This window comes from Canis aureus, chromosome 1 (genome assembly GCF_053574225.1).
Source record: "Canis aureus isolate CA01 chromosome 1, VMU_Caureus_v.1.0, whole genome shotgun sequence".
Classification (NCBI taxonomy): domain Eukaryota; kingdom Metazoa; phylum Chordata; class Mammalia; order Carnivora; family Canidae; genus Canis; species Canis aureus.
Window position 1 is genome coordinate 81,522,191 of NC_135611.1, and position 20,545 is coordinate 81,542,735.

Sequence of the window (20,545 nt, forward strand, 5' to 3'; positions counted from 1 at the left end):
CTTTCTGCCTATTCAAATCTCATTTCATCTGTGCGGTGTCACTCATCCCCCACTCCTCCTCCACACTATTCTCTAGTGACTACAGTTCATAATCATCTCTCTTTTCTTATTGCATTCATAGTTAGCAGCTCACAATTTGGCACTTAATTATTTCTTAATTGATTCATCTGTGCTATCTTTGTTTCCTAGGTAGCCTGATATCCCTCAAGGCAAAGAATATATATATATTAAGTATTTTGTGCCAGCTCCCTGTGCCATCCCCCCTCCCTCCAACACACACAGTGCTTTAGCTTTAACATGTAACAGATTTTCAGTAAATCTGTTTATATTAACCGTATTAAGCACTGCTCTTGCGTTTCAGGACAGGCAGGCAAGGATAAAAGGAGTTTTCTGGTGTTTCTTGATAGCTTTTCGAAGTATAAAAATTGTATCAAAATTAGTCGGCAGCTTTGGAAGTTATCATATAAAAGACAAATTAACAAAGCACAGAGCCAAACCAGCATATTGAAAAGGGCCTCTTCCTTTTTCTCTCTCTTACTTCCTCTCTCTCTCTTAGCCTCATTTTGCTTTTGTTTTTAATTATAAAGTCAATTTATTTGTTTGAGCAACAGACTTGAGAATCTATCTTTGTCACCCAAGCCTGGCCCTGGCCCTCATGTCTCTCTGATAGACACACAGTTGCCCAGTCCATTCCCCATTAGACACTGATGGTCTCTTTATGTGAAACATCCAGATCAACTATTAATATATAAGATCCCTAAAAAGCTGAAACTGTTTAACGCAGAAATAGAATCTTTCTAAAAGATACTTAATTTACTTTTACAAATCTGCTTTTCTGGGTTGATTTAGTTCTTAGGCAAAGGATCATTGGAAAGCAGGATTTCTTAGGCTTCTCTTTTGTTCTCCCTTGAGTCGGTCTCACAAAACCATGAGTGCATCACCACCTTTCTACCACTGGGTGATCTCATTTTAAATCTGGAATTTTGTGTTAAAAACAAATAACTACTTAGGACCCAAATCCCTGTTAATACCTGCTGGGTTTCCTTGAACTCTGATCATGGTTGTGCCAGGTGTTAAAAAAAAGAAAGGAGGAACGTTAGTTGGCTCTCCACCACATGAGTTCTTTCAGGGGATGGGAGTGTTTGTGTAATGAGTAATCCTCTGCTGCTAACCAGCCTAACCAGATTACCAACCAGGCTCATTTCAGCAGCAGGATCTGCCAGATAAGGGAGGGACTTGGATGGCTCTTGGCACCAAAACCTGTACTTGACTCTCCCCTCAGAATGGTAGTTTTGCAGACCTATTTCTTCCCTTGTTTTTTTTTTTTTTTTTTTTTAATATTCACTTTGACAATTTCTTTTCCTTTTTGCCTTTGAATCCTTGTGGTCACATGGTACCTATACAGGAATCATGGGTTTCTGGTTTCTCCTTAGCTTCCACTGCTTTTGACAGTGCCAAATAAGATCTCACGACATGATCTAGCTTTCAACTCCCCCAAGACTGTTCCTCTTACAATGAGGTCTTCTTAGGATTTTTAATGAAGTTGACCTAGTTTTTCTAACCTTCTTTTCAATAATTAAAAATGTGAAATTCTACCCAGAGTCATTTTCTGTGCCAGAACTTCATTTTTAATATCTGACTTGAGCTGCAAATCTGTTATAAATACAGCCTCTCAATAGGAGGCCCTTCCACAGGGGTTGAAGTATGCCAGCACATACCCGCAACGCCACCCCATAGCATGCTACATTAAATACTCCAAGGCGCTATTCATTTATCTTACTATGTTTGGTTGGATTTATACCAAACATCAGAGATTCCTTTTTTCACTTACCACCCACAGGTACTTTCCCCCTTTTGGTGTAATTGCTGAGGGTTGTATGCCTATAACTTGCTACATTTTTTTTTTTAACCACAGCTGTAATGTGATATAGTTTACCTGCTGAGTCATCTCTAAATTTTATTCATGTTTCTTTCATTTAAAAAAAAAAAAAAACACTGTATTTCTAATTTCTGTGCTATTCTTGGTTTAGATTTCCACTTACCCTTCCAGTCATAGATGGTGGGGATTTTTTCTCTTTAATTTTTTTTAAAGATTTATTTATTTATTTGAGAGCGAGAGGGAGCAGGAGAAGAGGAAGAGGGAGAAAGAAACAAGCAGACTGCCCGCTTAGCAGGGAGCCCGAGCAGGACCCCAAGATCATGACCTGAGCAGAAACTAAGAGTTGGCTGGCTTAACCATCTGAGCTACCCAGGCACCCCTTCTTCTCTTTAATTTTAAAAAGATACTTCAAACAAAAATTAGTTCCCATTACATGTCAGATTTGAGCGTAAATCAAATTGGAAGGTGAACTCAAAACTGTTATTGACTAACTACTGGCAAAACAGAACAATTGGAATTTTTTTGGTGAGGGGAGAGCGAGGAAGGGGAGAAGTAGCGGCAGAAGAGAGCAAATCTTAAGCAGGCTCCAGACCCAGCTCAGAACCCACTGCCGGGCCCAATCTCACCATCCTGATGATCATGACCTGAGCTGAAATCAAGAGTTGGTCACTTAACTGACTAAGCCACCCAGGTGCCCCCAATTGGAATTAAAAAAAAAAAAATTTTTCAAGAGAGAAAAATGACATAATTTATTTGATTGGGGCTTTTATTTTAGTGACATTTAAGCTTCCCTCATATATTTTTTAACAATTTAAAGTAATTATATCCCATTTTTTAATTTCTTGTTTTTCTATAGCCAGAGGTGACCCAGAATTTAAATATATAAGGAGTTTAGCAGTTACAAGGTGTAATTATAAACTAATGAGCACGACTTCCTTAATCAGATCACTCATACTACAGAAGGATGTTTTGTGGATAATTTTCAAGAATTAGAGACAGTTCAAACAAGTTCCCAGAAAATGACTTTACCCTCTCTCTTCTTCATATAACTCTTTTCTTGCCACATGTTGGTAAACTCCTTGCAGGCAAGGATCAGATGCTGGAGATCTCAGACATAGCCTTAGCACCTTCTAGAATGTCATGGTCAAAAGGTATCTGTGAATTCTAGATGGCCCTGCATTTTTCTCATGGTAGGAAAGAAACGAAATATTACTACATGAGTTTTCTTGTTGCCTTGCCTTTCACTGAAAACCATCAGAAACCTGTTTCTTCTATTAAAGAGAAGATGTAGAATTGTCCATCAGGAAGGTACCGCTCCCTCCATTTGCCTGGGTTAGAGCGAATTCCAGGGCCTGAAAGCTGGGTATTGACAAGCATGAAACTGATACACAAATTATTTCATTCTGCAACCAGGACCCAAAGAAGAGCAGGAAGTACATCTGCTAAATGAAGTTAAATGATGCCTTTCCTTTCTGTGTTGTCTCTATATTCGTCAGAGGCATTTAAATTCAGAATTCAGTTCTTACATAATGCAGGCCGGTGATGTCCCAGCGAGGTAATTACAGAAAGGCAGGTAGCTAACAACCCCCTTACTCCTGTGTTTTCTCCTAAAAGGTATAACCTGCCGTTCTAACCACTACCGCATTTTCCATAAAATTGTTTTAATTAGGGTCACGTGTTGAGCACCTGCTGTGTTCTGGGACCTCAGCTAAGTGTCAGTGACCAGACACGAACAGCGAGCCACTTGTTACACATACATTGCCTTGGAAATGTACCTTGTGCCTGTCACCATAGCAACACCCTGAGAATGACCTCAGCAGCCACTCAGAATCATTCCTACAAAACAAATTATAGCTATAATTAACTCTCTGAATTTACTCTGCAATATAAATTTGTTCAGATCCCGGTGTTTCTTTGTAAAAGGTTAAATGAATGGAATAATCCATCACGGACCACCCCCACCCCCACCCCCGTATTCCACCCAGGTTTCTCCTCAGAAGATGAGATGCTTCAATGGAAAACACAGTTCAGCTCAGAGACTCTTCTATTACCTTTTCTCAGAATGTGACAAGAATCAACGCATGAGGATGTGCTGGTCCTACCTCTCCATAACCATATTTCTAAAGGAGCAGAGTGACTTCCTCCCCAAAGCAAATGTGAAATGCAGAATGTGCTGTGAGCACAGAACAAAGGGGGGACACGTAGGTGGGTAGGTGGCGCTGATGCAGGGAGAAGCTCTCCTTGCTAGCCACCCCCCAGCAATGAAGAATGCAGGTCTTGGCTGCAGACACCTTTCACCTGCCTCACATATTGTCTTCAATCCTGGTGTAGCTACTGAGACATTCAGACCTTCCCCTGGTACACAGGCACTTATGTCTTCTATTTCATTGGGTGGTTTGTTGTGGTGTTTTGTTTTGTTTTGTTTTGTCTTTCTTGCCTTGTTTGGAGGTGTTTTGGGTTTGGGTTCTAGATGATGTGCAGTATAACTAGCAGACCTCAGTACTGTTTCCTTCAGCTTTTTTCTCTTGTTAAGCTCAATTAATATAACTTCAAGACTCTAAATTAAAGTGAGCCTTTCTCTCCACCACCCAACTGAGACAAAGCAAAAAGAATGTCAAGCAAGAACTATAGTTCAAGGACACCTGGGTGACTTAGTGGCCTTCGGCTTGGGGGGTGATCCCGGGTCCTGGAATTGAGTCCCACATTGTGTTCCCCACAGGGAGCCTGCTTCTCCCTCTGCCTATGTCTCTGCCTCTCTCTGTGTCTCTCTCATGAATAAATAAAATCTTAAAAAAAAAAAAAAAGAACTGTAGTTCATTTGATCAGAAGTGCATGGAACATCTGTAATAGTCATTTCCTTGCTATGAAATTTGTCATTACCCGGGCAGTGGACAGATCAGAGCAGAGCATGACAAGTAAGTGGTCAGTGTAAGTTTGTTGTGATGAAGCTGTTGTTACTTTCTGTGAACCGTACTGACATGGAAAAAGAGTGAAAGAAAGATGAAGAAGGAAGAATATACTTGTAAGTATGAACGCTGTAGATATTCAGCTAGTATTTCAGTAGTGCCCTTGGCTGGTGGACAGATACCATGGATAATATTTTTAGAGAAGTCAGTAAGCCACAGTAAGTGGCTTTTTGGTCACAGAATCAGTCCCATAGGGTACAGTGTTATAATTTCACACTTCGTGTGATGATTCTTGAAATTCTCAATGCAAATACACATTCGTATTTGAAAGTGGAGTGGCGGGATCCCTGGGTGGCACAGTGGTTTAGCGCCTGCCTTTGGCCCAGGGCACGATCCAGGAGACCCAGGATCGAATCCCACGTCGGGCTCCCGGTGCATGGAGCCTGCTTCTCCCTCTGCCTATGTCTCTGCCTCTCTCTCTCTCTCTCTCTCTCTCTGTGTGTGACTATCATAAATAAATAAAAATAAAAAAAAAAGGGGAGTGGCAATGAGTAGTCTGTTTAGTTCACCTTCGGCAAACAGAAAGCCACGATTTTTCTTTAGCACAGGAACACGGCAGCACCTGGTGTACAAGAATTAGCTGCCCTCTCTTTGGCCTCTGTGAATTGTATTAAGTGAGTAGAAATGGTTTATTGGGCACCATATTTCTGAGCCAGCTTGTCAGCGTAAGTTAGAACTTCTCTGATTCCTCTGAATTGACTTTTATATATAGTAGTTAAGTAAGTGGTGGTCCCATGGGTTTCAAAATGTACATTCAAGTTTTTCAAATCAAGGAGTTGATAAAACTTGATGTCTACAGAGTAGCCATTTGATTTCACACTTAGAGTGTGATGAGCTGGTTTCTCTGTAGAGAGATACAAACCAACTCCCAGGACTTGGGCTCTTTAACCACATCAGATACCTCCAAGACCATGCCAAGGTACTGACTAAAATTTTGGATCCAACCTACTTTTCCTCCTGCCTCCCACACCAGTGTTTTCCCAGCCTCCTTGTATTCATCCTCTAGCCATTTTTTATAATAATTAAAGATATCAGGCTGGTTCCTATCAGTCAGTAAAGTGCTGATTGCCAGCTAGAGAATCATTGATGTGTTTGGGATGAGGCCAGTAGAATACTAATTAATTCACTACTTTGCATTAGGAATTTGTGAGATGATCCTTTTTTTGTCTCAAAGAATTGATATACCTCCAAAAAGGCAGTAATTTTATGTCTTTGTGAAAGTCACTTAGCTCTGCTATTTTATAATCCATGAATCTTCTCTAACAATAATGCACTATTTCTTGTCAGCACCCAGTTTCAAATTTTCAAATTTCATAATATAATTAATGTGGAGACACCTCTAGTAACAAAGTATTTAATAATGCTAAGACTAAATACCAGCATAGGAAATCCATCTATCCATCCAACCAATATTCCTTAAATATTGTCTGCCAGGCACTCTTTTAGATACTGAGGCAATTCTAAGGCTGGGTAAGACAGAACCCTTCTCCTAAGTGCACAAATACACATCAACTGAGTAATTGTGCACTTGCTGAATTACCACTTGCTCTGCACCAGGCATTTTCTGTTACGTGCCTCAGAACTCACTGTCTTATTTGTAGGCATAAAGGTGTTGACATTCTAATACCTTCCATTTCTATTAATGGGACCGCCTTTTAAGTCTTATTTGCATGTTAGTTACTTTGCGTATACGCTTTGTAGTTGTATGTTTTGAAACTGTATCTGTGCCCCATCCTCTTCAGGGCCAAGGGGAGCGTAGCAGGCCTTTGAAGTCATTAGGATGCTGTGCAGAAACTCCTTTTCTCCTGTTTGTTAATTATATCAAATCACATCATTCTCAGAGTTGCAAAATATTTTTTGCAATTTGAGAGAATGAAAAGTAACTGGAATATAATGTTTTTGAAATAACAAAATGACTCTGTTGAAGAACATATGTGTGGTTGCCAGAGGTTAGGCTTAGGCGAGGCAGTACACAGGACACATCTTTTGTGGTAGCAGAACAATTCTGTATCCTGATTGTGGTGGGAATTGTATGAATCTCTACATGTGATAAAATTTCCCAGAACTATACACCCCTAAAAAGTTTGTATATGTGTGTGTCTGTAAGAACTAATGAAATCTAAATAGATTGTCGTTAATAGTATTGGATCAGGGATCCCTGGGTGGCGCAGCGGTTTGGCGCCTGCCTTTGGCCCAGGGCGCGATCCTGGAGACCCGGGATCGAATCCCACATCGGGCTCCCGGTGCATGGAGCCTGCTTCTCCCTCTGCCTATGTCTCTGCCTCTCTCTCTCTCTCTGTGTGACTATCATAAATAAATAAAAATTTAAAAAAAAAATAGTATTGGATCAATGTCAATTTCCTGGTTTTGATAATATGTGCATTGTCAGTACATAGGTCTTACTATGGGGGAAGCTGGGAGCAAGGTACAGGGAAATTCTCTGTAATATTTGTGCTACTTCTTGTAAGTCTAAAATCATTTCAAAATGAAAAGCATTTTTTAGTAGAATAGAAAAGTATCATATAAGCCGATAAATTTATATAGTTTAGGTGTGGTGACTCTAAACACTGGAAATATCTGACTCTAGACATTGTTAATTCAGTATCCAGAAATCTCAAATGTAGTGGCTTCCCATTAATCACAAATGACTTCGCTTTGGACAGAATTTAGGACATGGTATGCTGCTGCCCTCTCTTAGGGGAATAAGGAAATACATTCCAGAAGAAGGCTCTGATACTCTGCAAAAAGGAAAAACAAAAAAAAGTATTCTGACCTTATGTGTAACTTTGTTACCTGTTTATTTATACAAATATACAAATAAAATTTATATAAGTAATTCAAAAACCGTTTGCTTTAAACTCCTGCTTTACCCATCAGACCTGCTAAACAAGCAGAAAGTAGAAGACTCATTTCATTTCTTTTCTCCTCGCCCCCTACTTTTTGTATGGGTTCTAAATGATAGAGAAGAAACAAGAAAGCTTATGAACCAGATAACCCATAGATGGGTTACCTTGCTGTGGCAGATGGAAGGTTGGCTTTGTCTTTCAACTTTCTAGGTTTCTCTATTCTTTTCTGATGTTTTCCTTCCTCTTCTCCACCTCTCTTTTACAATTTATTTTTGCCCTTCCATTTCCATAGGCCAGATTTGGCATGATGGTGTCCTAACCTTCTTATTGTGTCTTCCCTCCTCTAGCTATCTTAATGACTTGGACCGCGTTGCTGACCCCGCCTACCTGCCTACGCAACAAGATGTGCTTAGAGTTCGAGTCCCCACCACAGGGATCATCGAATACCCCTTTGACTTACAAAGTGTCATTTTCAGGTAGTAACTGAGTACATGAAACTCACCTCCCAGCTCCTGTGCCTTGCATAGTGCATTTGGGAAACCCTAGAAATACTGAAATCATGTGTAGACTTTAGAATAATATCACCTTTGGACCAATTATTATCATTAGATACACAAATGAAATAATATGCTTCAGAAAGAGGAAGCAGAGGAAGGATGTATGGGCAGGTTTCTCATTGCAAATTCAATCACCAAGAAATCAATGAAATCTTAAGTTTGCTAGTGGTTGAACAAAATCAGTCACTTAAACATTGGTTCTGAAGATTATTCTTTGAGAACTGGTTCTGACTATTTTTTGAGTCATGTTTTAATTGTGAAGTCAATGCATATATTTTTTAGATTTGTCTAAGATATATGAATGACTTTGTGACTCTACTAATAATAGAAACTGTATGTTGTCTGGAGCTTTCATGTTGTTTCCACCAAATCTGCTGGTACCAATGGAGAATCCTTCAGTAGCAATAAAAATATGGGATGTTTTATATTCCTGAAATAACTTGCTTGAGATTTTTCAAAATACATAATTTTGAAAATGGATTGATGGGCCTACTCTAAATTTGTATAGAAAAAAAAATGAAAAGCTTTGCTGCTATTCTCTCTGAGTAATACTTCAGCAGAAGCATTCTAATTTTTTTCAGAAGAAAAAAAGATGTAATACTAATGAGTTTTCATTTAATATCTTATTATACCATCAGTTACACTTTTAGTTAGAATATGAACCACATTGTGTTTTGAGAAGTGAAGCCATTTGAATATCTTGGAGTATAGAGAGTTGAGTTCTTTGGGGGAACCTATACCATTGAGGACAACTACATTTACTATAAGAACATGAATTAGGAGTTATGTGACTCCCACTGGGTAACTCTGCTACAGTGGCTCAGATGAGCCAGCCCTCCATCATTCCCTGACAAAGCACTATGGGTTTTATTCTAATCAGTTTCTGCCCCTGTAGTCAGGTCTGGCTGCCATATGCCACTTTTATAGACATATCTGTAAAGCAAGTGGCATTTTAGAAATATTTCTGAACCTCATTTTCCCCCATCTCTAAAATGGTTGTATTCAATAATCACCAAGGTTCCTTGTAGCTCCAGCATGATGGATGACTTAAGCTTTGGTTGAGCTCACAGCATTTAGAGATCTTCAATTTGGAACACCCAAATTTCCTACCTCATATAACTGCACTACAGAGTATTTTCAGAAGACACAGAGCATTTCACAGAGATTTTCATCTCTTCACTGTTTTATAATTAATAGTGAATTCTGAAACAAGGTTATTCTTATATCTTGTTTTTACTACATTTTGTTCACTAGCTGTAAAGAACTTTTTTTTTTTTTTTTTTTTTTGCCACTACAGTAGAGGTATTGACTAAGGATAATAATTTCTCGCCATCATCAAAAAGCATCTTATGGGCTCAATGTGACAGGGTTTTATAGAATGAGGATTTCATATAAATGAGTAGTGTTCACTTGGCATGAGGGAAGAGCTAGAATTTAATATTTCTGAAGACTTAAAAATTCTAGTTTGATGTCCATAGCTCATAGGTCTCCCTGAATCCATTATTTTGCCCCTTAAATATCTCTTCTGTGCCTTCGAGAACTTTTAGAAGTAGCCACTAGATGATTTCTTGGTTTACACTTAATGTGTCAAAGCAGGAAAAGACCAGACATAACTTCAGTTTTCAACAAATGCTCAGAGTCCTACTCTCAGACTTTTGTACCTAAAACTTTCATTCTCTGGAATTGTTTTATCCTGCAAACACTGTGCACATTTTAGTCAAGATATGGATTGAACAATTTGAGGAAACTTGGCTTGGGTGCCATGTATTGCTTGATATTTTCATATAAACATTAAACTCCAATTAATTGATGTCAGTGTTAGTTCCTAACAAGTAACTCAGCACATCATTGATAGGTTAAAAAAAAAAAAAATCCTTGAAAGAGTTCAAATAATGGCTTTTTGCAGCATCTTAATGTCTTATCTGCTTCACTTGAAGCAGGTTAGCAAGTTTATTTGTGCATAAGGCCAATGGCACCATGTTACTCCACATAACTGGACCTGTCCCAAATTATTGCCAGTATTGGAAGGAGAAAACAAGTCAAAATACTCTGTGGATAAAGTATCAGTGGAGTTGTATTTGCATTTTGTTGAAGCATTGCATGCCATGTTGAAACACATAGCATCTTGAATCTCTTAAATGTATGTGAAGTCTTTTCTAGCGTCCTTGAGAAACACACAAGGATTTTCATTCTCATTTTATAGAAAAAGAAACTGAAGTCAGTACTTGCCATTAGAGCTTACCATGAATAAAACAGAGTTGATTTTTGACTCTTCTGCTCATGATTAAGTGAAACACCATTTTGCTTGACTTGGTACAGGATTTTTTACAGAGGTATTATTTTCATACAAATCAAATAGTTTTCTTATAACCACCATCATTTATTATCCAGAATGTCTTGACTTGGGATTGTTAGGTAACAGAAAATTAGTAGATGTTTAGTAAGTCTTAATTGAGTTGACTTGATCATTCTCTTTAGACAATGTTTTTCCTAAGTATGTAAATAAAGCTGTGTTTATATTGACCTTTTTTTCTTTATATGCTATTAATATGAATATTGTTAACCTTGCAGAATGGTCGATGTAGGGGGCCAGAGGTCAGAGAGAAGAAAATGGATACACTGCTTTGAAAATGTCACCTCTATCATGTTTCTAGTAGCGCTTAGTGAATATGATCAAGTTCTCGTGGAGTCGGACAATGAGGTGAGTGCTCTCGGACAGGCAATACATTATCATTTCAATATCTGATACAAATAAATAAGGGGATGTAGAGCATGGAACATGGGGTAAACTGATCACACTGCTTTTTGACGACTGAGTTGTTTTTTTTTTTTTTTAATAATAAAAATAACCCTGTGGTAGCACATGGTATAATCAGAACCATAGATTCTTTTGACAGATGTATGAGCCAGTCCGTGTGTTCGGGTCTAATTCGACCCTGTGTTCTACTCCTCATGCTGTGTAGACGCTCTGAAAATGAAAATCATATAGGCTAACCCTCACGTCATTTTCTAGCCCTCTTCCTACAGGACGGAGCTGGGAGTATTGGAGTGAGTCAGCCTGTTTTGTTTTGTTTTCATTTTGTTTAAATCATTGTTTGTGTACTCATTGGGTGGGTCCCAAAGAGTACTCAAAACCTCTCTTGGCAAATGTGAGTGACTTTGCAGCTGGGCTCTAGATCAGTTCATTATGGAGCCAAGAAGTGTCTTGGTGACGTGGCTGTTCTGCTTTTACCGAATTCTATAGGCTGTGGCATAATTTTGTCTCTACTAAACAGTGAGTGATTGGAAGAAATATGTTTGATGTGCCTGTGTGGAGAACCGGTTTGGTATTGTCATCTTCTCCCCATTACATGAAAACCTAACAGGTATAAATATGGATTTTGAGGATGATAAAGTCTTGATGATGAGTCAGAGTTGACTATGGAGGATAATACAGGGGCATAGAAAACTCGCTTTGAGCTGGAGTTCAGCGCACGTCTGTTGGGGAAATGAAAAAGATGCCTGATGACCTGTTAGAGGCAAAAATTGCAGACAGACATGCCAGTAGTAAGTCTTAAATATCCTTCTAATAGGATAGAAAAAAAAGAAAAGAAGGAAATGAGCTATCTCCAATAGCTAATTAAAATATAATCTGGCATATTAAAATACACTTTTAATACTATACATTTTTCGATATAGAAGAATTCTGGTTTCTGGTCCTTTTAAATATTTTATTTTTCTGCAAGTATTAATATCTCTATCCTAATACATATCCAACCCTTTTTAGCATTTCTTTTGTATGCAAAGTTGATAAAGAGTTTGGGAACCAGTATCCTACTTAGAGCTCAGGTACCTACCTATTGTGCATTTCAGAATCTTTCCAGGGGTGCAAGTATATGGGCTTTTGAATCAAAGAACTTTGTAAGAATGTTTTTTAAGCCATTTGCTCTCTGTAGCTATAATGCAAAGTGCCTGGTAAGCAAGCTAAAATAGATGACGGTCAGTTACCAAATTTTAAGTTAAGCAATTACCATCAGAATTTTAGCTATAATCTGTCTATATGTATGTCTCTATCCCTATGTTCATTTGTTGTTCTGTCATGCTTGGATCAGTATTTTGAATATAATGGCTATCTGGGGAACAGAATAAGATAACACTTCTAATATCTTTGAAAATTGAGTCAAGATAGAAAATGTTTTGAGGGCTTGTCTACCATGTGCTAGGTACCAGAGTATCTAAAGAGATACAAAAATGAAACATAAAATTAACTTTGCCCAGAAGGACCTCATAAGAGTGATATATATCCTTTTGTTAGAATAGAGTATGGGGAGAGGAAGTCCCTTATTATATAGGTCATGATCTCTCTAGTTTGCTGTCCAGTAAAATAAATTTTAAGACCTTTATCAGAAGAACACATAGTTTTATTTCTTATGTCACTGTTTACATTATAGCTAGAAAAAGGGAAGTGTTTATCGATACACATTTTATACAAGGCAAATACATTATATCTATAAAGACATATATATATAGTGATTTAATGCTCATCAGTACCGCTTTAACATTTTCAAAAGCAGGAAAGAAAATCAGTTCCTTAGGTAGCTCATCATCTAATTCTACCACATAAATGCAGTCCTTCAGTTATCTGGACATCACAGATTATTGATCCTACTTTTTACTCAACATTGTTCATGGATATCTGGTTTTTGTTAAAAGTATGTTATTTTATATTAATTAGAGTAATTTATAATTCATGCATATATTATTTTGATGATTAGTATCATAACTAAAGTCTCCACAGTAACTTGCCATTCAATGTGCATTATGTGCATCTAAAAAATATTTTGGGGACACCTGGATGGCTCAGTGGTGACCTGCCTTCAGCTCAGGTCATGATCCCGGGATCAAGTTCTGCATCAGGCAGGAGCCTGCTTTTCCCTCTGCCTAAGCCTCTGCTGCTCTCTGTGTGTCTCTCATGAATAAATAAATAAAATCTTAAAAAAATAAAAATAAAAAATATTTTGCCAGTTTCACTGATTCCTTGGTGATACATTATGCTATAAACTAAGGTATCTGTTGTCTTTTTCATTAGGACTCCTGGATTATCTGTGAACATTTTTTAAAGTCTGCCTTGTAATCCTATGAGAAAAAAGTCATTTTATGGTATTCTTTTCTCAGACCTGCAGTCAAGCCTATTGGTCATATTGCCGATGATCTTAAGCATAATAAGAACAAGGCTGCTCATTAATTACTTCATCCGTGTTGGCCACAGCCATCACTGTTGCTAATTAGGGAACATTGTCAAAAGTATTTTTTAATGTCAGGTGGTAGTTACATTCTTTTTTTCTCCACGTGAACTAATGTATGAAAATGCCATTGCCTCTCCACTTCCTTAAATCATTAAAGAAATTCAGAACTACAGAATTCTACTTCCCCCAAACTTTCTGCTTTTGGTGAAACAAAACTGAAATAAACTCTTAAAACCTTTTGTTCTTGGTTTTGAAATCTGGTGGTCATCACTTTAATCCAAAGCAGACATTGTGATGCCTCCCTTGATATATATTTGTGAGAAACACCTGGAAATGGGTATTGACAGTGTCCCCAGCGTCCCAAAAAACTCTGGAAAACGTGCTGCAGGTCACAGGCAAAAGCAGCTGAAGTACTTTGGATTATTGCTTTGACTTTTCATATTTCTAACACTTTTTGCATTAATCTTCAAGTTCTTTTTATGTAGATCTGCTTTTGTCTTTCTAAATTCTCGGTGTTCCTAGGGTTTGGGAATGAATTTTTTTTTTTTTTTCTCCAGAGAGGGACATGTATCATCAAACAGTGGGTGAGACTGAGGAGGATCTTAGAGTCGTGTTGATTTGCGCCTTCCCTTTGAGGTCTTATTTTCCCTAAGATAACACATTAGCACGGAGCCAACTGTTCTACTGTAATCGTTTCATGCATATATTACTTGAGTGCCCGTGAAAGCCAGAGCACACATTGAGGCATCCCCAAACACATTTAAGCTTATCAACATGTATTCACACTCGACCTTTTAGTCTTGATTTTTCTGATTTTCTGTTAACATGAATATCTGAGCACAAACACAACAGTAATTTCTTAGACCTTGACACGAGCTATCTTACAGACTCTGTTCTATAGAATCTCAGACTTAGCCTTTTCTCCTTCACTTCCTTTTTGAATGTATACTTCTAATCCTTTTGAAATGGTCACAGCCTGTTCTGTTTTACATTTTAATAAAATATCAAGAGAGTTTCCATACCCTAAATGTTGCTTTGAACCAAGATAGATTCCCCAATTTATGTCTAGTGTGTATGTTTAAGATTTTATTTATTTGTTCATTAGAGACACAGAGAGAGAGGCAGAGACATAGGCAGAGGGAGAAGCAGGCTATCTGCACGGAGCCTGATGCAGGACCCAATCCCGGACCCCGGGATCTGGACCTGAGCCGAAGACAGACACTCAACCGCTGAGCCATCCAGGCGTCCCATGTGTGTGGTTTTTTAAAAAGATTTTATTTGTTTATTCATGAGAGACACAGAGAGACAGAGACAGAGACACAGGCAGAGGGAGAAGCAGCCTCTCTGCAGGGAACCCAATGCGGGGACTCAATCCCAGGACCTGGGGAATCACATCCTGAGTGGAAGGCAGATACTCAACCACTGAGCCACCCAGGCGTCCCTATGTTTATTGTTTATTGCTTTCCATAACATTTATTCTCAAAACTGATTCTTGGAGTGGCATGAATAGACTAGAATAGGACAGAATAGAATAGAACAGACATTTATAATACCTAGTACTTTATACCTGTTCAAAACTTTTTTAAACCATCACTCATCTGCATCTCACCCAGGGTCATCCTTATGAGGTGAGAAGATCAGGTTTGTTGGTGTTGCAGTCTAGCAATAAAGATACAAGAATGGAGAGATTAAATCTCATGATCATGATTGCCCAGAGTCTGAACCCAGACCCCTGTAGACCAATTTCCTTTCCCCTCCTTCACAGTGTCTTCCAGAAGTAAGAGACAACTTCAAAGGAAAAGCAAAAAGAACTATTAACATGTCCAAGACCATGGAAGTAAAATGACGATCCTGCCCCTGCAAGACGGCATTGAAATACATTCATCTGCCTCCATGTCCTTATTGTATTCTTAGATGACAGTAGACCAGCCAGAGATCTTTTACTGGTAGTTCAGAGTTCTTGTGTTGCTCTTTGGAGTTTGAACTCTCTTAAAACAAATGGTCTAAAATAATGCACTTCCTTAAAATATTTCTCCTTTACTGGGTTTTATTTTTTTAATTTTTATTTATTTTTTATTTAAAAAAAATATTGTCTTTATTCATGAGAGACAGAGAGAGAGAGAGAGAGAGGCAGAGACACAGGCAGAGGGAGAAGCAGGCTCCATTCAGGGAGCCTGACGCGGGACTCCATCCCAGGTCTCCAAAATCACACCCTGGGCTGAAGGAGGCACTAAAGCACTGAGCCACCCGGGCTGCCCCTTTACTGGGTTTTAAAATGAATCCATTTTAAAGTTATTTGGCTACCACCAAAGTCTGAACATTTTCTTTAAAAGTGTGAAACCTGTACTTTTTTCTGCTCTAAAAACTCCAAGTGAGTTTTGGGAATTTTCTTCATATAAAATTCAGTGTTGGTGGGGAAATGACTAAAAATTGAGAAAAGAATTCGGACCACAGAGGGAAGATCTATAGGAAACACAGAAGTCATTAGAAGCCAGAGTTGAGCTCATGACATCCATTCTCAGTTGGCTTAGCTCTCGTATACCATATTGATCTTAAATCATGAAACCATAAACTTCATCTTGCTCCTCAGCCTTTGGCATACTGGGCTCGGATTAATGGCCATCCCACTCTTTTGTATTTTTAACTCTCTTTCCCATTTCTTCATTCCTTTGTTCAGTTTTAGCCACCTGTCCCTTCTGCTTTCATCCTTCAGGCTTTCTGCTTCCTCATTATGATATTCCTCAACATCTCTGCTCAGATGGCTTGAAGGAAGCTAAGAAGAAGTTTTCTGATCACCATTTATGAATTAGAACCAGGGACCTGTACTTGGTGCTACTAAGAGTACGGGGAAGCAGGCATACGTGGACACTGTCTGTGTACCTGTATATTAGAAATTCTTCAAAGACTACATTGAACCCATATTGGTATAATCTATGCAGTAATCTTTTTTCTCTTTTAAGAGAGAGAGATTGAATGGGGAGGGACAGAGAGAGAGAATCTTAAAGAGGCTGGCTGCTCACCCAGCACAGGGCTTGACTTCATGACCCTGAGATCATGACCTGAGCCGAAATCAGGTTAAGCCGATGCTTAACCAGCTGAGCCACCCAGGGACCCTATGCAATAATCTTTGTAAGGTGAATTATATAAGAAAAACAGATTGCCACAGAGTATATTTAATATAATCTGATTTCTAGAATTACATACATATATAATTATTACAGGGAAGGTTGTTAACCCTACCCCACCGCTGCAGCCCCAGAAAAAGAAAAGAATTTGGTAGATTTTCTGTCATGACCAGGGTGTAAACAGTGATTGTCCTTGCTGCTAATGTTAGTGTTACAAATAATAACTGAAACAATATATTTTTTTTCAAATAAAGATTTCAGATTGGAATTTTAGCTCTGCCATTTGCCGTCTTGTCCATTTTTCTTCTGGATCATCTGTCTTTTTCTCACTAATTTTTAAGAGTTCCTTACATTCTTTGGATGTGAGTATTTTGTCATATGTATTGCAAACATCTACTTTGCAGCTTTCAATTTATTAATAGTGTCTTTGATGAGTAGAAGCCATAAATTGTATAAAATTTCTGAAAATTTCCCATGATGGCTGTGTATTAGCCACATATTTCTACAAATATGCATATGAGATAGGATCAAGTAAATCACCTGAAAAGTCTGATGAAAGGACAGTAAGGATTGGAGGGTGAGATTAAGCATTAAAATCCCAATCACAGGGATCCCTGGTGGCGCAGCGGTTTGGCGCCTGCCTTTGGCCCAGGGCGTGATCCTGGAGACCCGGGATCGAATCCCACATCGGGCTCCCGGTGCATGGAGCCTGCTTCTCCCTCTGCCTGTGTCTCTGCCTCTCTCTCTCTCTCTCTCTGTAACTATCATAAATAAATAAAAATAAAAATAAAAAAAATAAAAAAAATCCCAATCACAGGACCAGGTATCTATCCTAGTAGTAGTTCACAAATAATAGGCATCTCTTAGCAACCAATAAAAGATAATCATGGCCTGTTAGAAGATTCAGTTATTTTAAAAACAAGTTAGCTTCTCTTGGTTCTGAGCTACTCCTGCATCTTCACAAGGGGATGCCGTAGGAGGGAATAGGTTACTTGCACAATAACATCCCTCCAGGAAACCAAATACTAGAATTCATAGGGCTGTCTCTTAAGCTTCTCTCAGTGTAAATTGGTGCCATAGCCTCAAAGCTTATCATGGACCAGTACCAAGTGGTCTAAACACACAGCTTGATGTAAGAACAAAAGCAAGAAGAGCCAAGGAAATGGATTTTGTTTTTAGAAACTATTTCAAGGATACAAGACAGCATAAAATTCTAGAGAACTTATTTTTTTTAATACTTATCTTCACTGAAATAAAATGATACAGATGCAGTTAAAGACCTTACTTAACCCTGGATTCATTTCTCTCTCTCCTCAAAAGTCACTGGCTTCAAAAAAAAAAAAAAAAAAAAATCACTGGCTTCAAGTTAGCAGTGTGCATGTTTTTTTTCACTTTTTTTTTTTTACTACATATGTATATGTCATTAAGCAATATGTAATATTGGATGCTTAATATTATGCATGATTGTAAATTATATTTAGTTGATTTCATTTTGCAGTGGTTTGTTTTTCATTCAGCATCATTCTTGAGATTTTTTTCTGTTAATATTGCTACACAAGGCTTTAATTCACTTATTTGGACCACCATCTATTTCCATTGTGTGAATATGCCCTACTGTGTTTCACACGTTTCTTAATCAGCGAGGTGGTTTTCAGCTGGTAGATTACCTTTTCCAACCTTCCTGTTTTCACTCCAACTCACAATGGAGTTGTGCTTTTTTAATTGATGCATACACTTTTTTTTTTAAGATTTTATTTATTTACTCATGAGACACACAGAGAAAGGCAGAGACCTTGGCAGAGGGAGAAGCAGGGTCCCTGAGGGGAGCCCGATGTGGGACTTGATCCAGGACTCCGGGATCATGCCCTGAGCCAAAGGCAGATGTTCAACCACTGAGCCACCCAGGTGCCCCAATGCATACACCTTTTAAACATATTCTACTTATTATTGTTTGCCAGTTATACATAAAAAAATTAGCTCTCAGTGCATGGTTTGTCTTTTTGCTTTGTTGCTTACACAGAAGGGCTTTAATCTTAATGTAGTCAGCTCACTTGTTTCCTTTATTGGTTGTATTATTGTGTTTTCTTTAGGAATATTTTTGCTTCCTCTATAATATGAAGGATATATCCCTTATTTTCTATTAAAAGTTAAAGGTCTTACTTTCATAGTTGTTGTTTTTCAGAGAGGGAGAGAGAGAGAACCGAAGCAGAGCAGGGGTGTTAGTGGAAAGGCAGAGGGAGGGGAGAGAATCCCAAGCAGGCTCCACACCCAGCACAGAGCCCAAGGTGGGGCTCCATCTCACAGCCCTAAGATCATAACCTGAACCAAAATCAAAAGCTGGACATTTAACTGAACTGAGTCACCAAGGCACCCCATTACAGTTTTTCTACATACCTGTAATTGAGTTTTGAGTATGACAGAGTAAAGATTTCATATTTTCTAGCTATACATCTGTTCAGTTGATCCAATACCATTTATTGAATAGTAAATCCATCATCCATCTCTACTGATGGGGTTTCTTTTACCTTTTTTCTTTTAAATTGTGAAATATATACATGCATGTAAAGAAAAATACACAAATTCAAAATGTATAGCACACTGATTTATCACAAAGCATCTGTGTGTCCAGCACCCCAGTCAAGAACCAATTGCCAAGACCACAGAAGCCCGGGAAGTGCCCTTCCCCAAGCAGGTGCCACTCTTCTTGAAGGGAGTAATTTAGTTTTAACACTTAAATATGTATCCCTGAACCCTATAGTTTTTATTTGTGTTTAACTTTTATACAAAGGAAATCAAATGGTGTGTTTTTGAACTTTTTTTAAACTTTGGTGTCTAGCTTCTTTTGCTCAAGATTATACTTGTAAGGTATAAACATTTTATATAATTTATTCATGTATAATTCATTCACTGGCATATAGTATTTTATTGCATGAAAATGCCACTATCTCTTTATCCGTTCTACTCTTTCTAGACTTTTCATGTGTTTCCAGTATGGGGATATTACAAATAGTGTTTCTGTGAATATTCATATAAATATCTCGATGTACACAGGTACACATTTCTATTGGCTATATACCTAGGAGTAGGATTACAGACACATAAGGAATACGTATCTTCAACTTTAGTAGATAAGGCAAAAGTATTTTCCAAAGTGAACGTACCAGTGTACACTCCTACCAGTGATGTCTGAAAGTTCCTGCTGTTTGTCACTGTTTTTTATTTTAGCTCTTCTGGTGCCTAAAGAGCTGAGCTCTGGGCCCAGCATGCACCTGTTTCCTTGGACACACCTTCACTCCTGGTGCAAAGCTATGGTGGTTCACTAGAGCCGCATTCCCTCAGGCTCTCAGCTGCTGCCCCCAGAATCAGCAGCTAACCCTGGGAGAAGAGACCCCAAATACTGGGCTCACTTCTCTAGACGTTTCCTTCCCCAGAACTTGCCCTGGTAATACTTCTCTACTTTTCGACTCTCTGAGGGCCTTAAGCAGGTATATTTTTTATTTTGTTATTTCTTCTGGCTGTCCTCCTTCCCACTGATACTAATGACACATGTGACATGTATCAAGTTTTACTACATATGTGGGTCTTTCTCTGGGTTTTCTATTTGATCTGTGTACTACTGTACCAATATAAAACTTATCAAGTCACTAGTTTTGTCATAATATTGAGATCATCAAATCTACCTACCTTGTAGTTCTTCAGAATTTTCTTAGCTACTCTTGGTCCTTTACTGTCTTGTAAAGTTTAATTTTGCTCACCAAATTCCAAAAATAACCCCAAAAACAAATCTGACTGGAATTTTAATAACTATATAGGTAACTTTGAGGTTAGTCTTTCAACTTTGAGGTATTGAATTTTACCATCCATAAGCAGGACATGGCATAGCTCACCATTTGTCACTTAAAACGCTGCTTATGTCATTGTATGTGGTCAGTTTTCATAAATGTTCC

At 38.3% G+C, this 20,545-nt stretch overlaps 1 protein-coding gene across 2 annotated transcripts in view; it reads left to right on the plus strand.

Annotated features, from left to right (window-relative positions):
* Nucleotides 1-20,545, plus strand: part of LOC144318844 (guanine nucleotide-binding protein G(q) subunit alpha) — a 307,547-nt gene that overhangs the window by 216,885 nt on the left and 70,117 nt on the right. Inside the window, exons 4-6 of one of the 2 annotated variants that reach the window (XM_077906268.1) lie at nucleotides 8,039-8,167; nucleotides 10,820-10,949; nucleotides 15,239-15,393. In XM_077906268.1, the coding sequence (XP_077762394.1) occupies nucleotides 8,039-8,167; nucleotides 10,820-10,949; nucleotides 15,239-15,319 (340 nt within the window). In that variant the 3' untranslated portion in view covers nucleotides 15,320-15,393. Of the gene's footprint in view, nucleotides 1-8,038; nucleotides 8,168-10,819; nucleotides 10,950-15,238; nucleotides 15,394-20,545 lie in introns of those variants that run through there. The other variant, XM_077906260.1, reaches the window with a different exon arrangement.